Source organism: Bidens hawaiensis, unplaced genomic scaffold (assembly GCF_021521415.1).
Source record: "Bidens hawaiensis isolate Kalapana, Puna unplaced genomic scaffold, B.hawaiensis_p1.1 tig00021181_1, whole genome shotgun sequence".
NCBI lineage: Eukaryota > Viridiplantae > Streptophyta > Magnoliopsida > Asterales > Asteraceae > Bidens > Bidens hawaiensis.
The window spans coordinates 30,936-48,978 of record NW_027493275.1 but is presented as its reverse complement, the minus strand read 5'-3'; the positions used below and the strand labels follow the sequence as shown (position 1 = coordinate 48,978).

The 18,043-nt window shown below is 35.5% G+C and overlaps 2 protein-coding genes and 1 long non-coding RNA gene across 3 annotated transcripts; 2 read left to right on the top strand and 1 right to left on the bottom strand.

Moving 5' to 3' along the window:
- Positions 1-766: 766 nt before the first annotated feature.
- LOC143562896 (uncharacterized) lies at positions 767-4,218 on the bottom strand. The gene is made up of 7 exons (XM_077050576.1): positions 3,960-4,218; positions 2,331-2,644; positions 2,089-2,241; positions 1,869-1,961; positions 1,726-1,784; positions 1,076-1,169; positions 767-994 (listed from the first exon to the last, which is right to left on the bottom strand). The coding sequence occupies exons 1-7, from the start codon at positions 4,216-4,218 to the stop codon at positions 767-769; spliced, it is 1,200 nt and encodes a 399-aa protein (XP_076906691.1).
- A 2,268-nt stretch (positions 4,219-6,486) lies between these two features.
- On the top strand, positions 6,487-8,465 carry LOC143562895 (uncharacterized). Its single transcript, XM_077050575.1, has 5 exons — positions 6,487-6,731; positions 6,880-6,939; positions 7,114-7,281; positions 8,030-8,105; positions 8,251-8,465. The coding sequence occupies exons 1-5, from the start codon at positions 6,528-6,530 to the stop codon at positions 8,463-8,465; spliced, it is 723 nt and encodes a 240-aa protein (XP_076906690.1). The 5' UTR covers positions 6,487-6,527.
- Positions 8,466-8,506: 41 nt separating this feature from the next.
- On the top strand, positions 8,507-8,976 carry LOC143562879 (uncharacterized). The gene is made up of 3 exons (XR_013140571.1): positions 8,507-8,542; positions 8,653-8,738; positions 8,887-8,976. It is a non-coding gene; the product is annotated as an uncharacterized LOC143562879 (long non-coding RNA).
- The last annotated feature ends 9,067 nt before the right edge of the window (positions 8,977-18,043 follow it).

The window sequence follows — 18,043 nt, the reverse complement described above, 5'->3', positions numbered from 1 at the left end:
AACTTTACTTTTCTATTCTTAAAACTTAGTAGAAACAGTTAAGTTAAATGATTGTTAACAGCGTTTAGAACTACGCTCAATACCCGACTGAGCCATCCTGAACGGGATATCAACCATTCATACTGATTTTAGCGCTGCAGACTTAACTCATCCAACTAAATGTTAAACTACTAAACCATTAAAGTCCTGTGAAAAGTTTTAAATTAATTTTTGTATCATTGGTTACAAAAAAAAGAGTCTTAGGTGTTGGTGTCAAAAACATTTGGTGTCAACCACTTTGGATTGTACACCCTAGCCCCTTATGTGAGGAGCCTTACGAATTAGGATTGAGGTTTATTTAGGAAGAAAAATAACAAAACTGCCCTTTACGTGAGGGGCACACTGATAGGTTTAACGACCAGACTTAACGGAGTTAATGAATTTGGGTTAAATTTCAAATTAAATGAAACCACAGGGACGAAAATCGCAAATTTAAAACTATTAAACTAAAACCGTAGATTTAAACAAACCACAGGGACGAAAACCGCAGTTTACTTTAATATAAATGAATGTGTTAGGATCATTGTAACTGTGTTCAAAAATATAATAAAGCAAAGAAAAAGTCGATTTTGGTTGAAATCAAAATTTTGTATTCATCTTTTTGTACCTTATTTCCAACAAAGCAAGTCATTAGAGGATTTATTGTTGAGCAAAAACCTTTACTGAAATGGAAGCTAGTAGTATCCTTTTTGAAGGCCAGTATGCAATTCCATATACAAATGTTTAATCATTCATGACTCATAAGCCTTTTTTGTACAACAACTCCCAGAATCATTAAAACCGGAGAAACAAGAAAGATCACATATGGTAAAGCTTGAATAACCGCGTCTTCTTTGCCTTCGATTTCATTTGAAGACACGTTATTCTTCTTTTCAACGAACGCATCAAAGAAGTTTTGGTACCCTGTTTTACGTTTAGAACCACCCAAACTTGTCACCTTCATCATCTCCATAGCCTGAAACGCACACGTTTGACTTTAGACGGTCAAACTTAACCTATAATAATACACTTTAAAAAATAAAAATCTATTGTTCACCTGGAAGCTGAACACAAACTGTCGCGCTCTCTTGCTCACGCCAATGTTTGGATGAGACTGCAACTTCTCATACATAGCGCGGGCTTCATTAGACCTGTCAGCACATGAAACAATTGAATATCTACTACTGACAAAAATATATAAAAAAACATTCGTTTGAAATTTTACATATTGATTGGATTGTTACCTTTTCGGATCAACTATCAAGTAAATTACACTTTTCGTTGTTTATAGCGAATTTCAGCTTTCGTCCTTAAAATAAGGAAATAATAGAGATTGTCCTTTATGTTTAAGTTTGTGTACACAGTTACACGTTTCGTTCTTTCCACTATCAGGCGTTAATTTTTTCTGTTAAAAGATTTTATTTTTATTTTCTTCATTAAAGAGAGTAAAATTAAAAAAATATTATATTTTTATTTTTTCATTACAAAGGGTAAAAAGACCAATCGCCCTCATGTCCAATGTAATGACGGAACTTAACAGAAAAAATTAACGTCCGTCAGTGGAAAGGACAGATGAAACGTGTAAAAGAATTTGAACATAAAGGTCAATTTCGGACAATTTCTTTACTTTAAGGATGCGATCGATAATTTTCTATAACAAAAAGTATAACCTACTGCAAAAAAATATTGATAAAAGCAAGTCTAAACCTGTTGAGGGAGTCTTGGCAGATAGACCATTGCAATGCAGCTAAACCATGAAGTTCACTCTGCATAAACAAAGATTCATAATTTTCAATCACTTTATTCAAAAAAACAAAAAAGTATAATAAATATATTTTAAAAAACATTACCTGGTATACCAACTTATCCATAACTTTTTCATAAAAACCTATTGCATCCTTTAACTTTCCAGTCTCCATTAAATAATCTCCATCTTTCAAATCCTAAATATGTTAACAAAATTGCTAACACATTATTATTCAATCATATTTACTATTTTTTAAACAATAAAATGAAAAAAAAAAAGAAAAAGTTACACGTGAAAACGGTACCATCAAGTTTCAAGCACACCTTCTCACATTCGGCTTTCAACTTCGGATCGATATTCAAACCCATCTGGCGATTATACGCAGCAATCAGCTGTCGTGTCCGTGCCTGTTTTGCAGCCTTGGATTCTGCTGTTTCAAGTGCCTCTCCGGGTCGAATATTTTTCCCGCCACCATACTAAATTATATTTATAACAACATTAGAGTTTAACACTTAAACTAAATTATATCATTAAAATTTAACTGACAGTAACAACAATATCTTACTGTTTTGGAAATGTTATTCGGTCTAGGAAAAACACCCCATGTAGATACTTTCGGCTTATAAAGTTCGGTGTCGTCTTCGGTAGTTGTATTCGAATCCGAGGTTCTTTCGTTACCGAATTTACTTGTGTCCCCAACAATGATTTCAACATCTGGCAAATCTCCTGATGGAAATGGATCACTTATTGGAATCAAGCCAGCTGGCAATCCTCTGCCTTCCTTCTTATCAGCAAATCCTAAGCCCACAAAGTCAATTGCTGAAACTTTGGGCTCATCCTTCTTATCGATTCTCTCAAATTCGTTCGGTTGATCGAACCCTATAGCACAAATTTACAGGCAATAGTTCAAATTAGTTCTAAGAATAGTAGAATACTAAAATCAGTAGCTCTTACTAGGGGTGTTAACGAGCCGAGCCGAGCCGAGCCCATTTTAATTTACGAGAGCTCGAGCTTGAGCTCTTTTTCTTAAACTTAAGCTCGGCCCGCGAGTCATTTTTTTAAACTCAAGTTTGGCTCGGGCTCGGCTCTTTTATTATTTATTAAATAATTTATATGCATTCTTAGTTATTCTTATATGTTGTGAGAAAAACCTTGATGAGCCTAAACTTGGCTCGGGCTCGGCTCGTTTATTATTTATTAAACATTTTATATACGTTTTTAGTTTTTCTTATATATTTTGAGAAAAACCTTAACGAGCCTAAGCTCGGCTCGGGCTCGGGCTCATGTGCAATGCTTAATCGAGCCAAAGCTCGGCACAGCAGTGTGCAACTAATACATAGAAGTACAGAAGAGATAAACGTGGAAATACACTAGGGTCAACAAGCCTAAATGATCTTCCCACACAAGGTTCCATGCAAGGCTCGAGCTCGAGCTCAGGCTAAGACTCAGAGTCTCAGACAATTAAACAAGCTTTATTTGACGCTCAGGCTCGATATAATAATTCTTGTTTATTATGGAAATTAAGGTTACTTCTCTCAATTGAATTCTTCCCGTATTACTTTGGGAATCACCAATATATGGACATATTGGTCAAAACATAAAAAAGGTAAAACATCAATTTAGCCTAATATACAGGAGGTAACTATGGTATGCAAATAATCTTAATTCATTACGATAAACGATAAGGCTGGGCTCATTTCGAGCTTTATTATCATCCGATCTAGACTAGCTTGTGAGTACAGGTGTAAACAAGCCGAGGCCAAGCTCAACTACGTTCGAGCTCGGCTCGTTCCAACTTACGAGAGCTTGATCTCGGCTCGTTTCAACTCTAGCTCGGCCAGTGAGTTGTTTTTACAAGCTTGAGCGTGGCTTGTTTATTGTTTATTATTTATTAATTACTTAATTAGTTCATGACTTCATGTATATATTTTAATTATTCTAATATATTTTGAGAAAAACCTTAAATGAGCCTGAGCACTGGTCGAGCTTTGAGATCATGCCGTACATTAAACGAGTCAAAGCTGCTTGGCTCGAGCTCGGTTTGCAGTGTGAAATTTAAACATAAAAGTTCAATAAAACTTAAAAATACAAGGATCGAGCTCGGACTTATAACTAACTTAATTATAACTAATTTTATCGATCCGATCTCGACTAGCTCGTTTGCATCTATAATCTTACTACAAAAATGACAAACCTTTATCTTTGTTATCCACAACCTGTGACTTCTCTGAACCAGGGTCTGGATTTTGACTAATATTGGGAGTGGGGTTTGACTGGAGTGATTTCTTGTAGGCTTTGGCTCTGGCTAGAGCCAGCTTAACTGGGTCTGGTTGTTGCTGTGACTCGTCTTTGACTGCCTTGATTAAAGTGATGCTTCTTTTGTGGTTTGTTTCAGTGGATGGTTTGATTAATATGTTGGATACAAATGGATATTGGGTAATAGAAGAAGCCATGGCATGGACTGTGTAGGTTCTGTGGCAGAGTTTCCATGGACATGGAAGATGCAAATATGGAGGATGGATTGGTGTTCTGTTACACGTGTTAGCTTTTAAACCTTTTAATATCGTGCAAAATTTATAGTATTTTAATTTAATATGTTATATATTTTTTTATAAATATTTTGTTTTAGAATGACGAAACTCTTTAGTTGGGAGAGTCTATAGTTTCACTCTTATTATCAGAATATGTATCACCATGAAAACAAAATTTTTTGGCGTAATAATTCATCAAAAGTTGAGGATCGAACTTGGGTATTCACGGAAGAATCCAAGCCTTCTATAAATATTTAAATATATAAAATTTGTGTAAATATATATAAATAATTATAAATGGAGGTAAACTATTAGAAATTAATAAACGAGAAAATCTAAGAGTTTTATACAAAGAGATAAAAACAAGTTAAGCTCACGACCTCATAAATTTACTTTCATGGAATTGAAATCAAGAACATTTTAAGTTATAAGATTTAACTACCACCAGTAAGTATGTAACATTATAAATTATAAGATTTAAGAGTTATGTAAACGTTTAATTAAAGTATGAACATCATAGTCGTTATATTCTCCAAATAAAATGATTAAATTACAATTTATCACTTTTATTACTCTACTATTACCATAGCAATTGTCAGGGATGACAATGAGCAAGATATAAGATGTGATCTTGTAATATTATCTTATGTCGACTATAAATCCTTGTCTTACGCTCTTATGTACTGACACGCCCTGTACTAATTAGGGACGAACTCGATAAAAGTACTGGTACCGAAAATATCAAAAAAACCAGGTACCGGTATCGAAAATGCTCGAACTGGACACCCGGTCCCATCTAGAGGTGGGTAAATAAACCGGTTAACTGAACCGACCAAAAACTAAACCGAAACCGAACCGGTTTAAACCGGTTTGGAACCGATTGAAACTGTAAGTTCGGAACCGGTTTGTAATTTTCTCCACCAAAACCGATTCCAAACCGGTTAACCGAACCGAAACCGATCGTAACATTGTAAGAAACCGGTTTCAACCCGAACCGAAACCGATCATAAACCGGTTTTGACTTTTGTTGACCAAACCTAATCGTTTTTAACCCAAATCGGTTTTGAGTTTTAAACCCGTTTGTGCACCTCTAGTCCCACCCCACTAGCGATTGCAAACCAGGTTTTGGTTCCTTAGAAAAATCGTAACCGAACCTACTAGAACCGGTTCCACCTCTGCTCGGTCAAAATCCGAACCCGACCCTACCAAAACCTAGCAAACCCGGTCAAGCTGCCAACCATACCAGAAACCGATTTTTACCCGACCTAGGTCCATGAGGCCCTTTTTTATGTTTCTAATTGTAGCCCAATTATTATTATTATTATTATTATTATTATGATTATGCGCTGATTCTAGAAGTTCATCGACGACATTCGTCTACTCTATTCGTCTCATAGCTTTGTATACAGGTCAGATTATTATTCTTTTAACTCTCCGATTATAATAATTTACAGATTCAGGATATGGGTTTTGTAAAGTTAGGGTTTTTAGCTCAACATGTAGAATTATTTAGATATTAAAGTATATTTATGTACTTAAAACATTGATATTTGTTTGTATTTTGTTTATGCATTGTAAATAATAACCTTTAGTGGTTTCTTAGGTTTAAAATTTGTTTTTAGATTGTTATTTTTAGGGCTGCAAGTCCAAGCAGAGCCCGAGTTTGACTAGGCTTGAGCTCAGCTCGTTTAACTTACATAGACCTCAAGCTCGGCTCGTTTAACACTTTAACTTTCACAGGCTTGAGCTCAGCTTATTTCGATCTTTATTTCTAAAGCTCGAGCTTGGCTCATCAGTAGTTTTTTAAGCTCGAGCTCGGCTCATTTAGGCTTGCGAGCCAGCTCGAGCGTGATAAGTGAATCTTGGGTTCGTTTATTAAGCGAGCTTATATTTAGGCTCTGGCTCGATTGAGCTTTTTCACGAGCCGATCTCGAGTAGCTCGCGAGCGGGCCGGTTCGTATGCACCCCTGACTCAGATCTACTCGTAACTGACCTGTTACCAGTTTTGCCAAGTCTACTCATCACTGCGAAAATCCTTGATAAAAGTAGAAAGTTGTTCTGCTTATGCGTTTAGGTCTAGGGGTTGTTTACCTGTGTCGGGTGCGTGTTTATTTTTTAAGGCGATTTTTTGTGATGTTAATGTTCATGTTAACAGAAGTCATAAACCTTTATTAAATATATATTTACTACGTGATGTTAAATATCCAAACTGGAAACAGGGTGATCGAGCAATGGGTGAACCTGTGAAGGGAACCGTGACATCATTATCTTCAGTTTTCGCACCAGAGGACGCCCAAAAAGCGTCTGCACATGTTCAAGAAGTAATATCCGAACGCCAGAAAGAGGTTCAACAGTTGCAAGCCTTTCTTAATGATAACACCAGTCTTGTTAATCTCGTTAAGAAGCTTCCCGATCAACTGCACCACGATATAATGGCAAGTCTTCCACATCTTCAATTTTTTTGTCGTTTCATTTGAAGTGTTATTTTTTTCTGCTGTGAGCTTGGTTGATAGCCATTAACAGAATTTTTAATGGATATTTATGTTCTATATAACAAGAGTTTCTTTGCGGTATATTTTTCAGGTTCCTTTTGGGAAGGCAGCCTTCTTTCCTGGCAGATTGATACATACCAATGAGTTAACAGTATTTTTACTTTTTTTATATGTTGTTATTAGTTCAATCTTTTATATCACCAAGTTTAGAAGATAAAACAGGGTAAATATTATTTTTGTGCCACATCTTAAAAGGCTGTGGTATCAAAATTTACTGCTATAACTAATGTCTAGACCTTACGAGTCATATCTAATTTATTTGCAGGTTCTGTTAGGAGAAGGTTACTATGCTGAAAGAACAGCTAAACAGACAATTGAGATTCTGAAAAGAAGAGGAAAGAATCTCGAGTCACAGATTGATACACTCAACACGTTTATAAAGGATCTCAAATTTGAGGCCTCTTTCTTTGATGAAACCGCCACCGAGGCTGCAGTAAGTCTTTTTATCTCTGCATAAATGGCAACTGGATTTATGTCATGATCCTGCTATTGTTTGAATGATAATTGATACTTGGAATTGCATATTATCGACGGATATGAACTATTGCATGTATTTTCCACTTATGCTGAATCATATGGTGTATCCTTATTGACCCACCGACTTATGTAGAATAGCATTATATATCCGTGAGCTAAGCGGTTAATGCGTAAAAATATCGGATATCGGTCTAGGACCGATATCTGAGATATCGGTTATTGCAGTGAGATATTGGTGGGATATCAGTAATTTTAATATCATGTAAAATTCATATATATAGCAATTTAACACTAATAATTCAGTATAGTCTCCTACCATTAACAAATTAACCTTTTGCAACTTGCAAAACACTAACAATTATAGCAAGTAAGAATTGATTAAGACTTAAAACACTAACATTGAACACTAAAAGTGGATAATTAAGACTTAAAACACTGATATCAGGAATATCGGTGATATATTGGTCAAATATTAGTCAAATATCAGCCAAATATCAGTCAATATCGCTGATATTATCGGTACCGATATTCTGACCGATATTTTGACTGACATTTCACCAAGGGACTGATAGCTGATATATCACTGATATATCGGTGATATATCAGCGATATCTACTGCATAGTCCATGAGTTAGTATCCCCGTACGCTTTGTTTTAAAAAAGACGAGACACAAGGTATTAACATCATAAAATGATATGAACAGGAGGGTATTGTAGAAATAAGAGAAGAGTATGTTGATGATGAAGCTTTTAATGAAGATAAGGCGACAACAGCAGCAGGTTCGTATCTCTTTCTCCATCAATGAAAATAAAATGAAGCTTCATAGTCTTTCTGTTCGATCAAACATCTAGTTTATTAGATTTTTGAACCATATTTTGTTTAGAAATAACCAGCTGAAAGTCTTGAGTTAAATATGAATTTCAGGTGAAGATGATTTTGCTCGTATTTTATCCCGGATGGAAGAACTTGAAAAGGAAGAACTTGAAGCTGAGATCACTGACGAAGATGAAGAGAAAGAAGAAGCTGAGATCACTGATGAAGATGAAGAGAAAGAAGAAGATGAGATCACTGACGAAGATGAAGAAGAAGAAGCTGATATTGAACCAGAGGTAATGTCTCTACTTGTTAAATATTTCTAAAAATTATTATTAAATAAATAACATCTTTACTTGATATTTGCAGTTCAAAGAATCACCAAATATTCATGTATCCAAAGGTCAGTCTGCTGTTAACATATCTGTCATTAAATTTGAATGAACAATCGCTTGTTACAATCATTGTCACCCGACACCTGCTTATAATTATTTATTGTTTGTCATGTCCCAGAATCACATATTAAAGTTCCCACATCAAGTGGATCAAACGTTCCTGTGAGGCATGTAGAGCATAATAAAGTGAAGAGCATACTAAAGGTACGGGATGAAATTTTGACCCGTTTAATTGAAAATTGGATAAAGTCTTTCTTTATGCACACAACCTCTTAAATCGTTCTTAATTTTATATTATTTTTGTACTAATACTGTTTTGATAATCATAATAAACGGGTTACGTCTTTTGAAGGCTTCTACCTCGGCATCAAAGTCGAGCAATGATAGCAAAACAAGTGTTGTTGCACCCGTGCCAAAGAAGGTATAAACTTTTTGTTCAAAGATTTATATTATTTATGTACTGAATACTGTCTGTTTTCATAATCATATTAAACACTCTACATCTTTTGAAGGTTTCTTTCTTTGAATCAAACTCGAGCAATGATAGTAGTAGCAAAACACGTGTTCCTGCACCTGTTTCAAACGAGGTATAAACTTTTTGTTCAAATATTTATATTATTTATGTACTAATACTGTTTTCATAATTTAACCCTAAACACATTACCTATTTTGAAGGTTTCTACCTTAGCATCAAGGTCGAGAAACGATAGTAGCAAAACAAGTGTTGCTGCACCTGCATCAAAGGAGGTATAAACTACTTATCAATTCGGGTATTTTGTAAACTTTTCAACAAGGTGTTTGGGTTTGGATGACTAATGACAGCTGTCATTATATGTTTTGCAGGTATCAAATTCTGGGTCAAGCTCTAGCGAATATGATTCGAGCAAGGCAAGTTTTGTTACGTTGCAAGTATATTTAGGCACACAAAATGTCATGCATTTCTTAGAAGTGAGTTTTTTTTTGTTTTTTTGCAGGCCTTTACGGGCTCTATTGTGGAACGCACTCATAACATTGAGAACAGTCAAACGGATCAAACGCCTGTGCGTGCATCTAAACCCGTATCTAGATTTAAGCTGCAAAGAAAATAGACGCAAGTTGATTTTAGGGCGCTAGATGCACCTTAATTTTGAGTTAAATATTTTATCTTGGCATGTCTGATCTGTTTTAAGAGTCAACTCAAATTGACCTATTTGGGTCAAAATGCCATCCAGTTTTAAGAGTATGGAGAATGTTTGACCCTTCTATTATTTAAATAACTCACTTATTTTACTGCAATTTTTGTAGTGTATGATTACATGTATATAATTTTTATATCTCAATAGTCAATACTAAAAAGAAAATAGTTGAATACGTTTTAGCTGAAAGTAGAGAGCTTTTTGCAATGTAATAGGATATGTGCTACACAAAATGTGTCCTATATAGGACAATTAAAATGAAAAAAAAAAAAAGACAATTATGAAACGCGATAGAGTTTCAAATTATTAACCATGAAAATACTTATCACCCGCTATCATTCATTATTCGATCATTAATTTTATTTTTAAATATAAATAAATATTAACAATTTTTTATTTTATATATGTGGGTTTTATTTTATATATGTGGGTGTTACATTGACATTAGTTTGGACATTATAAGTAACTAGACATTTGTTTGGACATTTTATATAACTAGGAGGGAAAAAAATGAAAAATCAAAATTATCAACTTTCTAAATTGTTTCATGATGTTTTAAACGCACATAACTTTTTATGTAGTTTTGATATTATTTTAATAAAGTTAATACCATAAAATTGATCATGTACCAATGGCTTAAAAAGTTGACTTAGATTTATCTTTTCAACAGTATTGTTGAGGTACAAAATTAGACGTGTTGTACCAATAAATTCAGACGCATAAAAGAATAAGGCAAAAGAATGTTTCTCGCACATAGCTTAATTGTTTTGGCTCATTTTCATATCTAGCTCTGGCTAGCCTTGTACTCTTATCGTTCATAGCAATAAAAACTATTTTTATAGTAATAAAGTAATAAGCTGAAGTATTATAACCAAATACATTTGAAATTGGATTTTATTAATCTCATATTTTTTTTTGAGCGATAGTAATCCTAACTGAGAATATTTCTATTGGTGGTCCCATCTTTTAAAACAAATCTCATTAGACCTCCATTAGACGAAAAAGTTAACTGCGTTAAGTTTTATCCGGATTTCAAATTGATTTCGCTTTGATGTAAGAAGGATACGAGTCGATTAATATAAAACTTACCTTGAAATGATGCTTCAATTAGGGTGTTTGAACTTCCAATTAACAAGAATTAGGTTGTTCGGAACACCATTTCAAGATAAATTTTACATCAATAAACCCGTATTATCATTCTAATCAAAAGCCCTAAATTATCAGTTTGAAATTCGGATAAAAGTTAACGCCGTTAAGTGTGTTTTTGAATGATGGTCCAATAAGAAAAAAACATAAAATGTGGGACCACCATCAGAAATATTTTTGACACAATTACATAGATGGTGCCTAAGGTTTGAATAAAGTAACACTTTTGGATGCTAATGTAGTGTTTGGTATACATTAATGGAGAGCAGAATGGAATGACCCATTGTGAGAAAATGGAGAAAAATGTGTTTGGTTGATCAAATGGATGGAATGACCAATTACCTAGTCCATTCCATTCTCTCTAAAACACCCCAATTCCATTTCATCCATACCCCATGCTCTTTTTATTCCATTCCCTCTTTCACCTTACATCACCTCCACCACCCTCCCTCCACCACCACCCACCACCATCAACATCCACCACCACCCCGCCACCACCAACCACCACCATTGCCGTCCACCGCCGCCGTTACCACCACCAACCATCGCCATTAGTGCTAGCTGCCCACCACTAACCACCGTCGCCACCAACATTGTCGTCCACCGCCGTCGTTACCGACACTAACCATCGCTATCAGTGCCCGCTGCCCACCACCAACCACCGCCGCCACCACCAACCACCACCATTTTCGTCCACCGCCGCTGTGACCGCCACCAACCATCGCCATCAGTGTCAGCCGCCCACCACTGCTACCCGCCCACCGTCACTACTGCCCAGTGCCCACCGCCTGTCACCTCACCACCCACCACCAACACCAACCACCTCCAGCCACCATTATCTCCCGTTGCCCATCATCACCATCCATCATCATCGCCCACCAATGCCACGACCGCTACCTACCTCCCACTACCACCACCACTTACTACCATTTTAATTTTATTTTTTCCTACATACCAGATAACACAAAGCAATCATTTATTTCATTTCCATGTAGTAATCAAACATCTCATTGAAATGGTAATAACTCATTCTATTCTTTTGTCAATTTTATAACGAGTTCATATACTGACATTAACTTCTTTAACTTTTCTATTAAATTCTAACAAAATGACTAAAATACTCTTGGATATTAAAAAAACCAATTATTACCGTTACCGTGTTATTAGTATATAATAAATGAGAACTTTAGTGATGCAAGGCTACCATTTAATTTTCATTTTTTTTTGTTTTTTATCTGATGAATGTAACCTAAACCGACCAAATTCGCATCGCCCAGGTGTTGACTTATTGCCTCAATGCACAAAACTGGCAACGCTCGGGTTTTATTAACATCCGAGTTTTACCAACCTTTTTATTTTAGTTCAGGCACTGCAACGAACGTTACCGAAACCAACAGAATTTGTGTGACTCACTGCCGCGACACTCTGGTTTTATCAACACTCATGTTACGGACTCACGGCCTCAAAGCCTAAGATCTACAACACTATGATTTTACCAACACCTAGGTTTTAATAACTGAATAAACGTCAGTTTTAAATATTTTATTTTTTTATATATTAATTTAACACATTATTAACAGATATTAACGTTAATACCCAAATTCGTTAAGAAAATAAATTAAAGCTTAAAACCTAAAATTTACCTAAAATTGTTACTTTATAAAATCTTAGTACATGAGCCCATTTATATGTCAATATATTAATTCGGGATTATATACATAGGAAACAACAAACCAAGAAACCTTAAACCCACTTCTTTGTTCGTTTCAAAACCCTAGCATTAAAGTGAGTCTCAGAACAATAACCTTAAACCCACATTCTCTCAATCAATTCAAAAAAAATATGGTGAACACCAGATCCAAAACCAAGAAATCCCTTAAAACATGCTTCTCAAGCTTCCATAGATCATCATTCGACTACGTCAGCAGCTTTTGTTGGTTCCAACGATGACCTGTTCCTGCTAAATCCATCCTTCGTCTCAAATCCGTATCTAAACGCTGGCGATTGCTTTTGTGTTTTAGTTGAAAGTAGAGATTTTTTTCCCTTTTTTTTGTTGCAGGAGGAAATGCATGTATCACCTTACCAAATGCGTCTTATAATTTTATATGCGAACATATATAAACTATCACCAATTAAAATTCTTCACTTGATCATCATTTAGTTTCTTCAATTCAAATAAGACAATATTTTATATATGAAGTGTGTGTTACATGAACATTAGTTTGGACATTTTAGATAACTAAAATAATAAAATTGAAAAACATCACAATTATTGACTTTCTGTCTTGCTTCATGATTGTTTAAACGTAAATAACTTTTATATACTTTTTTATTTTTCTAAACAAGTTAGTATTAAATAAAAATATAATATTACTATGTTTTATTTATATTAGACTTACCCACCAAAATCATTTGTGAGCTGTGATTCATAACATCATTAACCCACCCACCACAATCTCATCTAATATACAAAACCCCATTAAACAAACGAAAACTAATCCAATATCTTTAGGCCTCCCTCCACCGGTTACCGTAAAACGAACGGTTGTGATGACTTATATGGTGTCTATTTCTCCGATTCACCTCCATGAAATTGAACCGAAAACGAATCAATAAAGATGAAATGTGTGAGAATATGCAGAAGCTTTAACAATTTCGCAAATAGGGGTGCAAACGAATAGGGTCGAGATCAAGTTTGGCTCGTTTAACTTACACAAAGATTGAACTCGGCTTGTTTCGATCTCTATTTCTAACGCTTGAGCTCTGCTCGTAAGTGGTTTTTTCGAGCTCAAGTTCGACTCATTTACTGTTTATTAAATTATATTTATATATTTATAATTAATTTTATATATTTTTTTCAACAAGCGCAGCTTGTTGCCCGCTTGCCTTCTGTTTCGATGTAATCCAATAAACAATTAATACGACAATTATTATAATTTTTTATAGTACACATTATATATACTAATTAAAAACTATATATAAATAACAAACTCGTTTAACCTCGAGCTCGATAAGTGAAGCTTAGACTTATTTATTAAATGATACTTTTAGGCTGAGCTTTAAGCTTTAACCCACACAGATTTCACCCGCCGGTTCGATAACCTCTCAAAAACCCCCGGCCTTTTCGCCCGCTACGTCCCTTCTAATATCGAAAACCACCGAAACAGAACCGTTCTGTTTTTTAACGGCCTCGATTTCTGTTATGATCCGTACGGTATCATAACCGTCCAATCTTGTAACGGCTTACTCCTTTGCTGTACCCATCCCCAACGCGACCTAAGCCACCGAAAGTATTACGTGTTTAATCCCACCACGAAACAATTCGCTATCGTCCCCTCGGTCACGGGCGGTCAGCGGGTGCGTAAAACCATCGGGTTTATGTGCCTGGCGTTTCCTCGGACGGATGGTGTTCGTTATAAACTTGTTTGTGTTCGGTATTTGAAACGTAAAGGGGACGTGTTTCAGATTCAAGTCTACTCGTCTGAGACGAGGAAATGGAAGATTGTGATTGAGTCTTTCTGTGCGTTTGGGCGCAGGTAGGGGTGTTTTTTCGGGTTTCAAAGTTTTAAATCTTGACCCAAAACCCAACCCAAATCTTTCACGGTTTTTCCGGTTCGGGTAATTTGGGTTTGGGTTTTTTGGGTTGGGTTAATCGGGTTTCGAGTATCCTGGAAAAAAACACAAAAACAAAAGAAATAAAGAACTACAATGCTGAATTAAAACAACATACTCTTATTTGCTTAATACCGTAATAATTAAATAATAAACCAACATAACTTGATAAAACGATTCAAAAGAAGAGTAAAACTAACTCGAACCATAATCGTATTCAATCGGGCGTGATTTGGTGTTCGATTACGGTTGCTATTAGTAATAAACGGAAAACATAAATTAATAATAAGCAATTGATCCATAATAGTTAGAATGACAACAATCGATTAGAGCCAGATTCTGATAACTTTAATGGCTAAGATTTAGCCTATTATATCTAAAAATATATTTAATTTCAAAAAAAAGTTTATTTGGGTTTTTCGGGTTGACCCGAAACTTATAAATCAAACCCGAGAACCAACCTGAATTACTTCGGTTTGGGTTCGGGTTAGTCTTTTCTCGGGTTCAGGTTCTTCGGGTCGGGTTAGTTCGGGCATGAGTTTTTTCAGGTTGGGCTTCGGTTAAAAGTGACAGCCCTAGGTGCAGGTTTAATGAAGGGGTTTATTACGACGGATGCGTTTACTGGCCTCCGTTTTGTGGGAATTACTTATGCTTTGGGATAGACGATGAACGGCTGCAGACAATGCGTGTGGCGGTGGGGGTGATGCCCGACAGTGTATGGGCGATGTATTTTGGGGAATCGAGAGGTTGTCTACATTTGGTAAAGCATATGGACCGTGGAGAAAATAGTTTAATTGTGTACGAGATGTTGAGGGATCGTTCGGGGTGGGTTGTTAAGTATCAAGTGGAGCTTGATGAGCTTTGGGCTGCTTTCCCGGAGATTGTTGATCGGCAGGGTTATTATGAGTTTAAAGTTGTTGATGTGGTTAGAGGCGAAGCGGAAGAAGATGCATTCATGGTGCTAAATATGGAGGAAAAGATTATAAGAGACAATTTTCGTGACGGGAGTTTTAAACAGATATATATTCTTCCTAGCAAGTATCACGAAAGTTGTCGATATAAACCGTTCTATGAAGAGTTCTCATGTTTTCATCGTTACTCTGAAAGGTTAACTTTGTTCTAAAAGGTAATCAGTTTTGCATATATTTTTTCGTGCTTTAATAGTATTAGTTTATCAATTATGCGATTTAAGTGTTTTTTATTATTGATTTGCTTTTGTTTGTGTCTAAACAACCTAACCATAAATAGTACATCCGAATGCTGCGAGTGTGTTTCATTACAGATTCTTGTTATCTTTGCGAGCGTTGCAAAAGTCGGATTCCAAGGCCGACTAGTCGGGGAGTAGTTGGTCCTCGGACCCCTACCTTGGAGACTTTCTTCATGTCGGCCTGGATTAGTCGGCGACGGTTTAAGTTGGTCAAAACTCGGGCTAGGATTCTTAAAAGTTGGTTAAAACTCGGTCAAAAGTCATGCTAGGCGGTCGAAAGTCGGGCTAGGCAGTTAATAGTCGGTTAGGCTACCTTTTTGACAGGAATTATGCTTATTTTAACATATATATAATATCCAAAAATTAATTTTCTTTATATTTATCATGTCCAAGTACTACCCGAGTACTCCGACTACTCCCAGCCTTCCAATCGGCCGCCTAGGTTCTGCCTTTGCAACCTTGATTTTTTGCTGCATGTGAACTTAACAAGATCAGGTTTAGTCAAACTCATATACTTGTCGTTAATTTATATATCTCTGTGGTACTTAGTTGTGGATCAAACAGGAAGGATAAGTCAAGTTTTGTTTATTTAGAAATGGATAGTCATTTGCTTGCAAATTTGTCTTTTGGTTTAACTGAATCGCGTATATGGCGCCTGCTGGTTATGATTGTGCAAGTTTTGTTTACATAATTTTTTTTGTAAGGATTTTGTTGATTTTTTGCAGGCCTTTACGGGCTCTATTGTGGAACGCACCCATAACATCGAGACAGTCAAGCACCTGCATCCGCATCCAAACCCGTATCTAGATTCAAGCTGCGAAATTTAAAGCACTAGATGCACTCACTTTTTTATGTTCTTTGACCTGTTAGAGACCTATTTTGGTTTTAGTTTAATATTTGTCTTAATGTGTTTGATCTGTTAAAGAGTCAAATTGACCTATTTGGGTCAAAATGTCACCTAGTTTAAGAGTATGGAGACTGCTTATGCAAAAGTTTCATTTTGACCCGTCTATTATTTCGAAATTGTGCTATATCTTTTTATTGCAACCTTTTATAATTTATACAACTTATGGCTGTACATAAAAAAAAATAATTAAATACCTCTTTTTTTTATTTTTTTTTTATTTTATTATTATTATTATTTTTATTTTACAAACACCACTGGCATGAACAATAGATGAGTGACATTATTTTACAAACACCATTGGCATGAACAATAGATGAGTGACATGGGTTATCCCCCCCCCCCCCCCCCCCAGGGTACTCATGTATCTAATGTAATAAGAAGACTTATTTATTGTGTGTTAAGAGTCTAATAATATAAAAGGAAAATTGGATTTTAATAATCCAAACTATTAAGCATAGGCCGTTATGAGTAAAGCGTCATTTTTGCCTTGAGGTTAGGCTACTTTTGCGAGTTTCGTTCAAAATGTTTGTTTTTTGCATCTGGAACCTTGAGGTTTCGCAACAATTGCCAATTTCGTCCAAATTACTAACTCTGTTAGTTTTTAACAATAAGTTAGGGGCATTTTGGTCTTTACATTTTAGATGCAAAAACAAACATTTTAGACGAAACTCACAAAAGTGGTCAAACCTCAGGGACGAAAATGACACTTTACTCTTAATAATCCCAACTAATAAGGTGACTATTGACAATCTCAACTTCTAGTTTATTTGCCAATAACAATCCTAGTTTAACAAATCGTTAACTTTGTTAGTTATGCTCGTGTGTAATTACCCAAATACCCTTGGTTCAAAAAGAAATACAAAAATAAATTAGTTAATTTGGTATCATAATTAAAATTAATAAATTTAAAATGTATTTTTATAAATGAAAATCCAACCGGATATTTGCCGGTTCGATTGATGTGCAGGCTGACAGCACAGATCGAACCGGAGCCCTTGAATCTACGATCATCAATTTCCTCAAAACATATCAATCTCGATCAAGCTAGCATCAACGAAGTGTTCTTCAAAGCTCGTGGCCTTGAGTGACGAAGTGTTTCACATCATATTTGACAATACAATTAACTCACACACCAATAAGAAACAAAGTGAACACAAAGTCACCAACTTTTGTATCACGAAATCGGTATGGTGTCCATTCACCGAGCTCATGCAAAGTCTTCGAGAAGATATCATTATCTGTAGGGTTGTCTACTTGCAAATAGTGACGATTCTCTGTATCACAATTGAAATGATACAAATCAAATTACGATTACTTGTTTAATTTAGTATACCCAATTGAAATACTTGTTTGCTAGCCTGAGCCTCAAATAAATCTCGTTTAGTTATCAGGTTCGAGCTCGAGCCATGTATGGGAAACTCGTTTATCATTTTTGTACTTCTAGGTACAAATTTCGCACTAC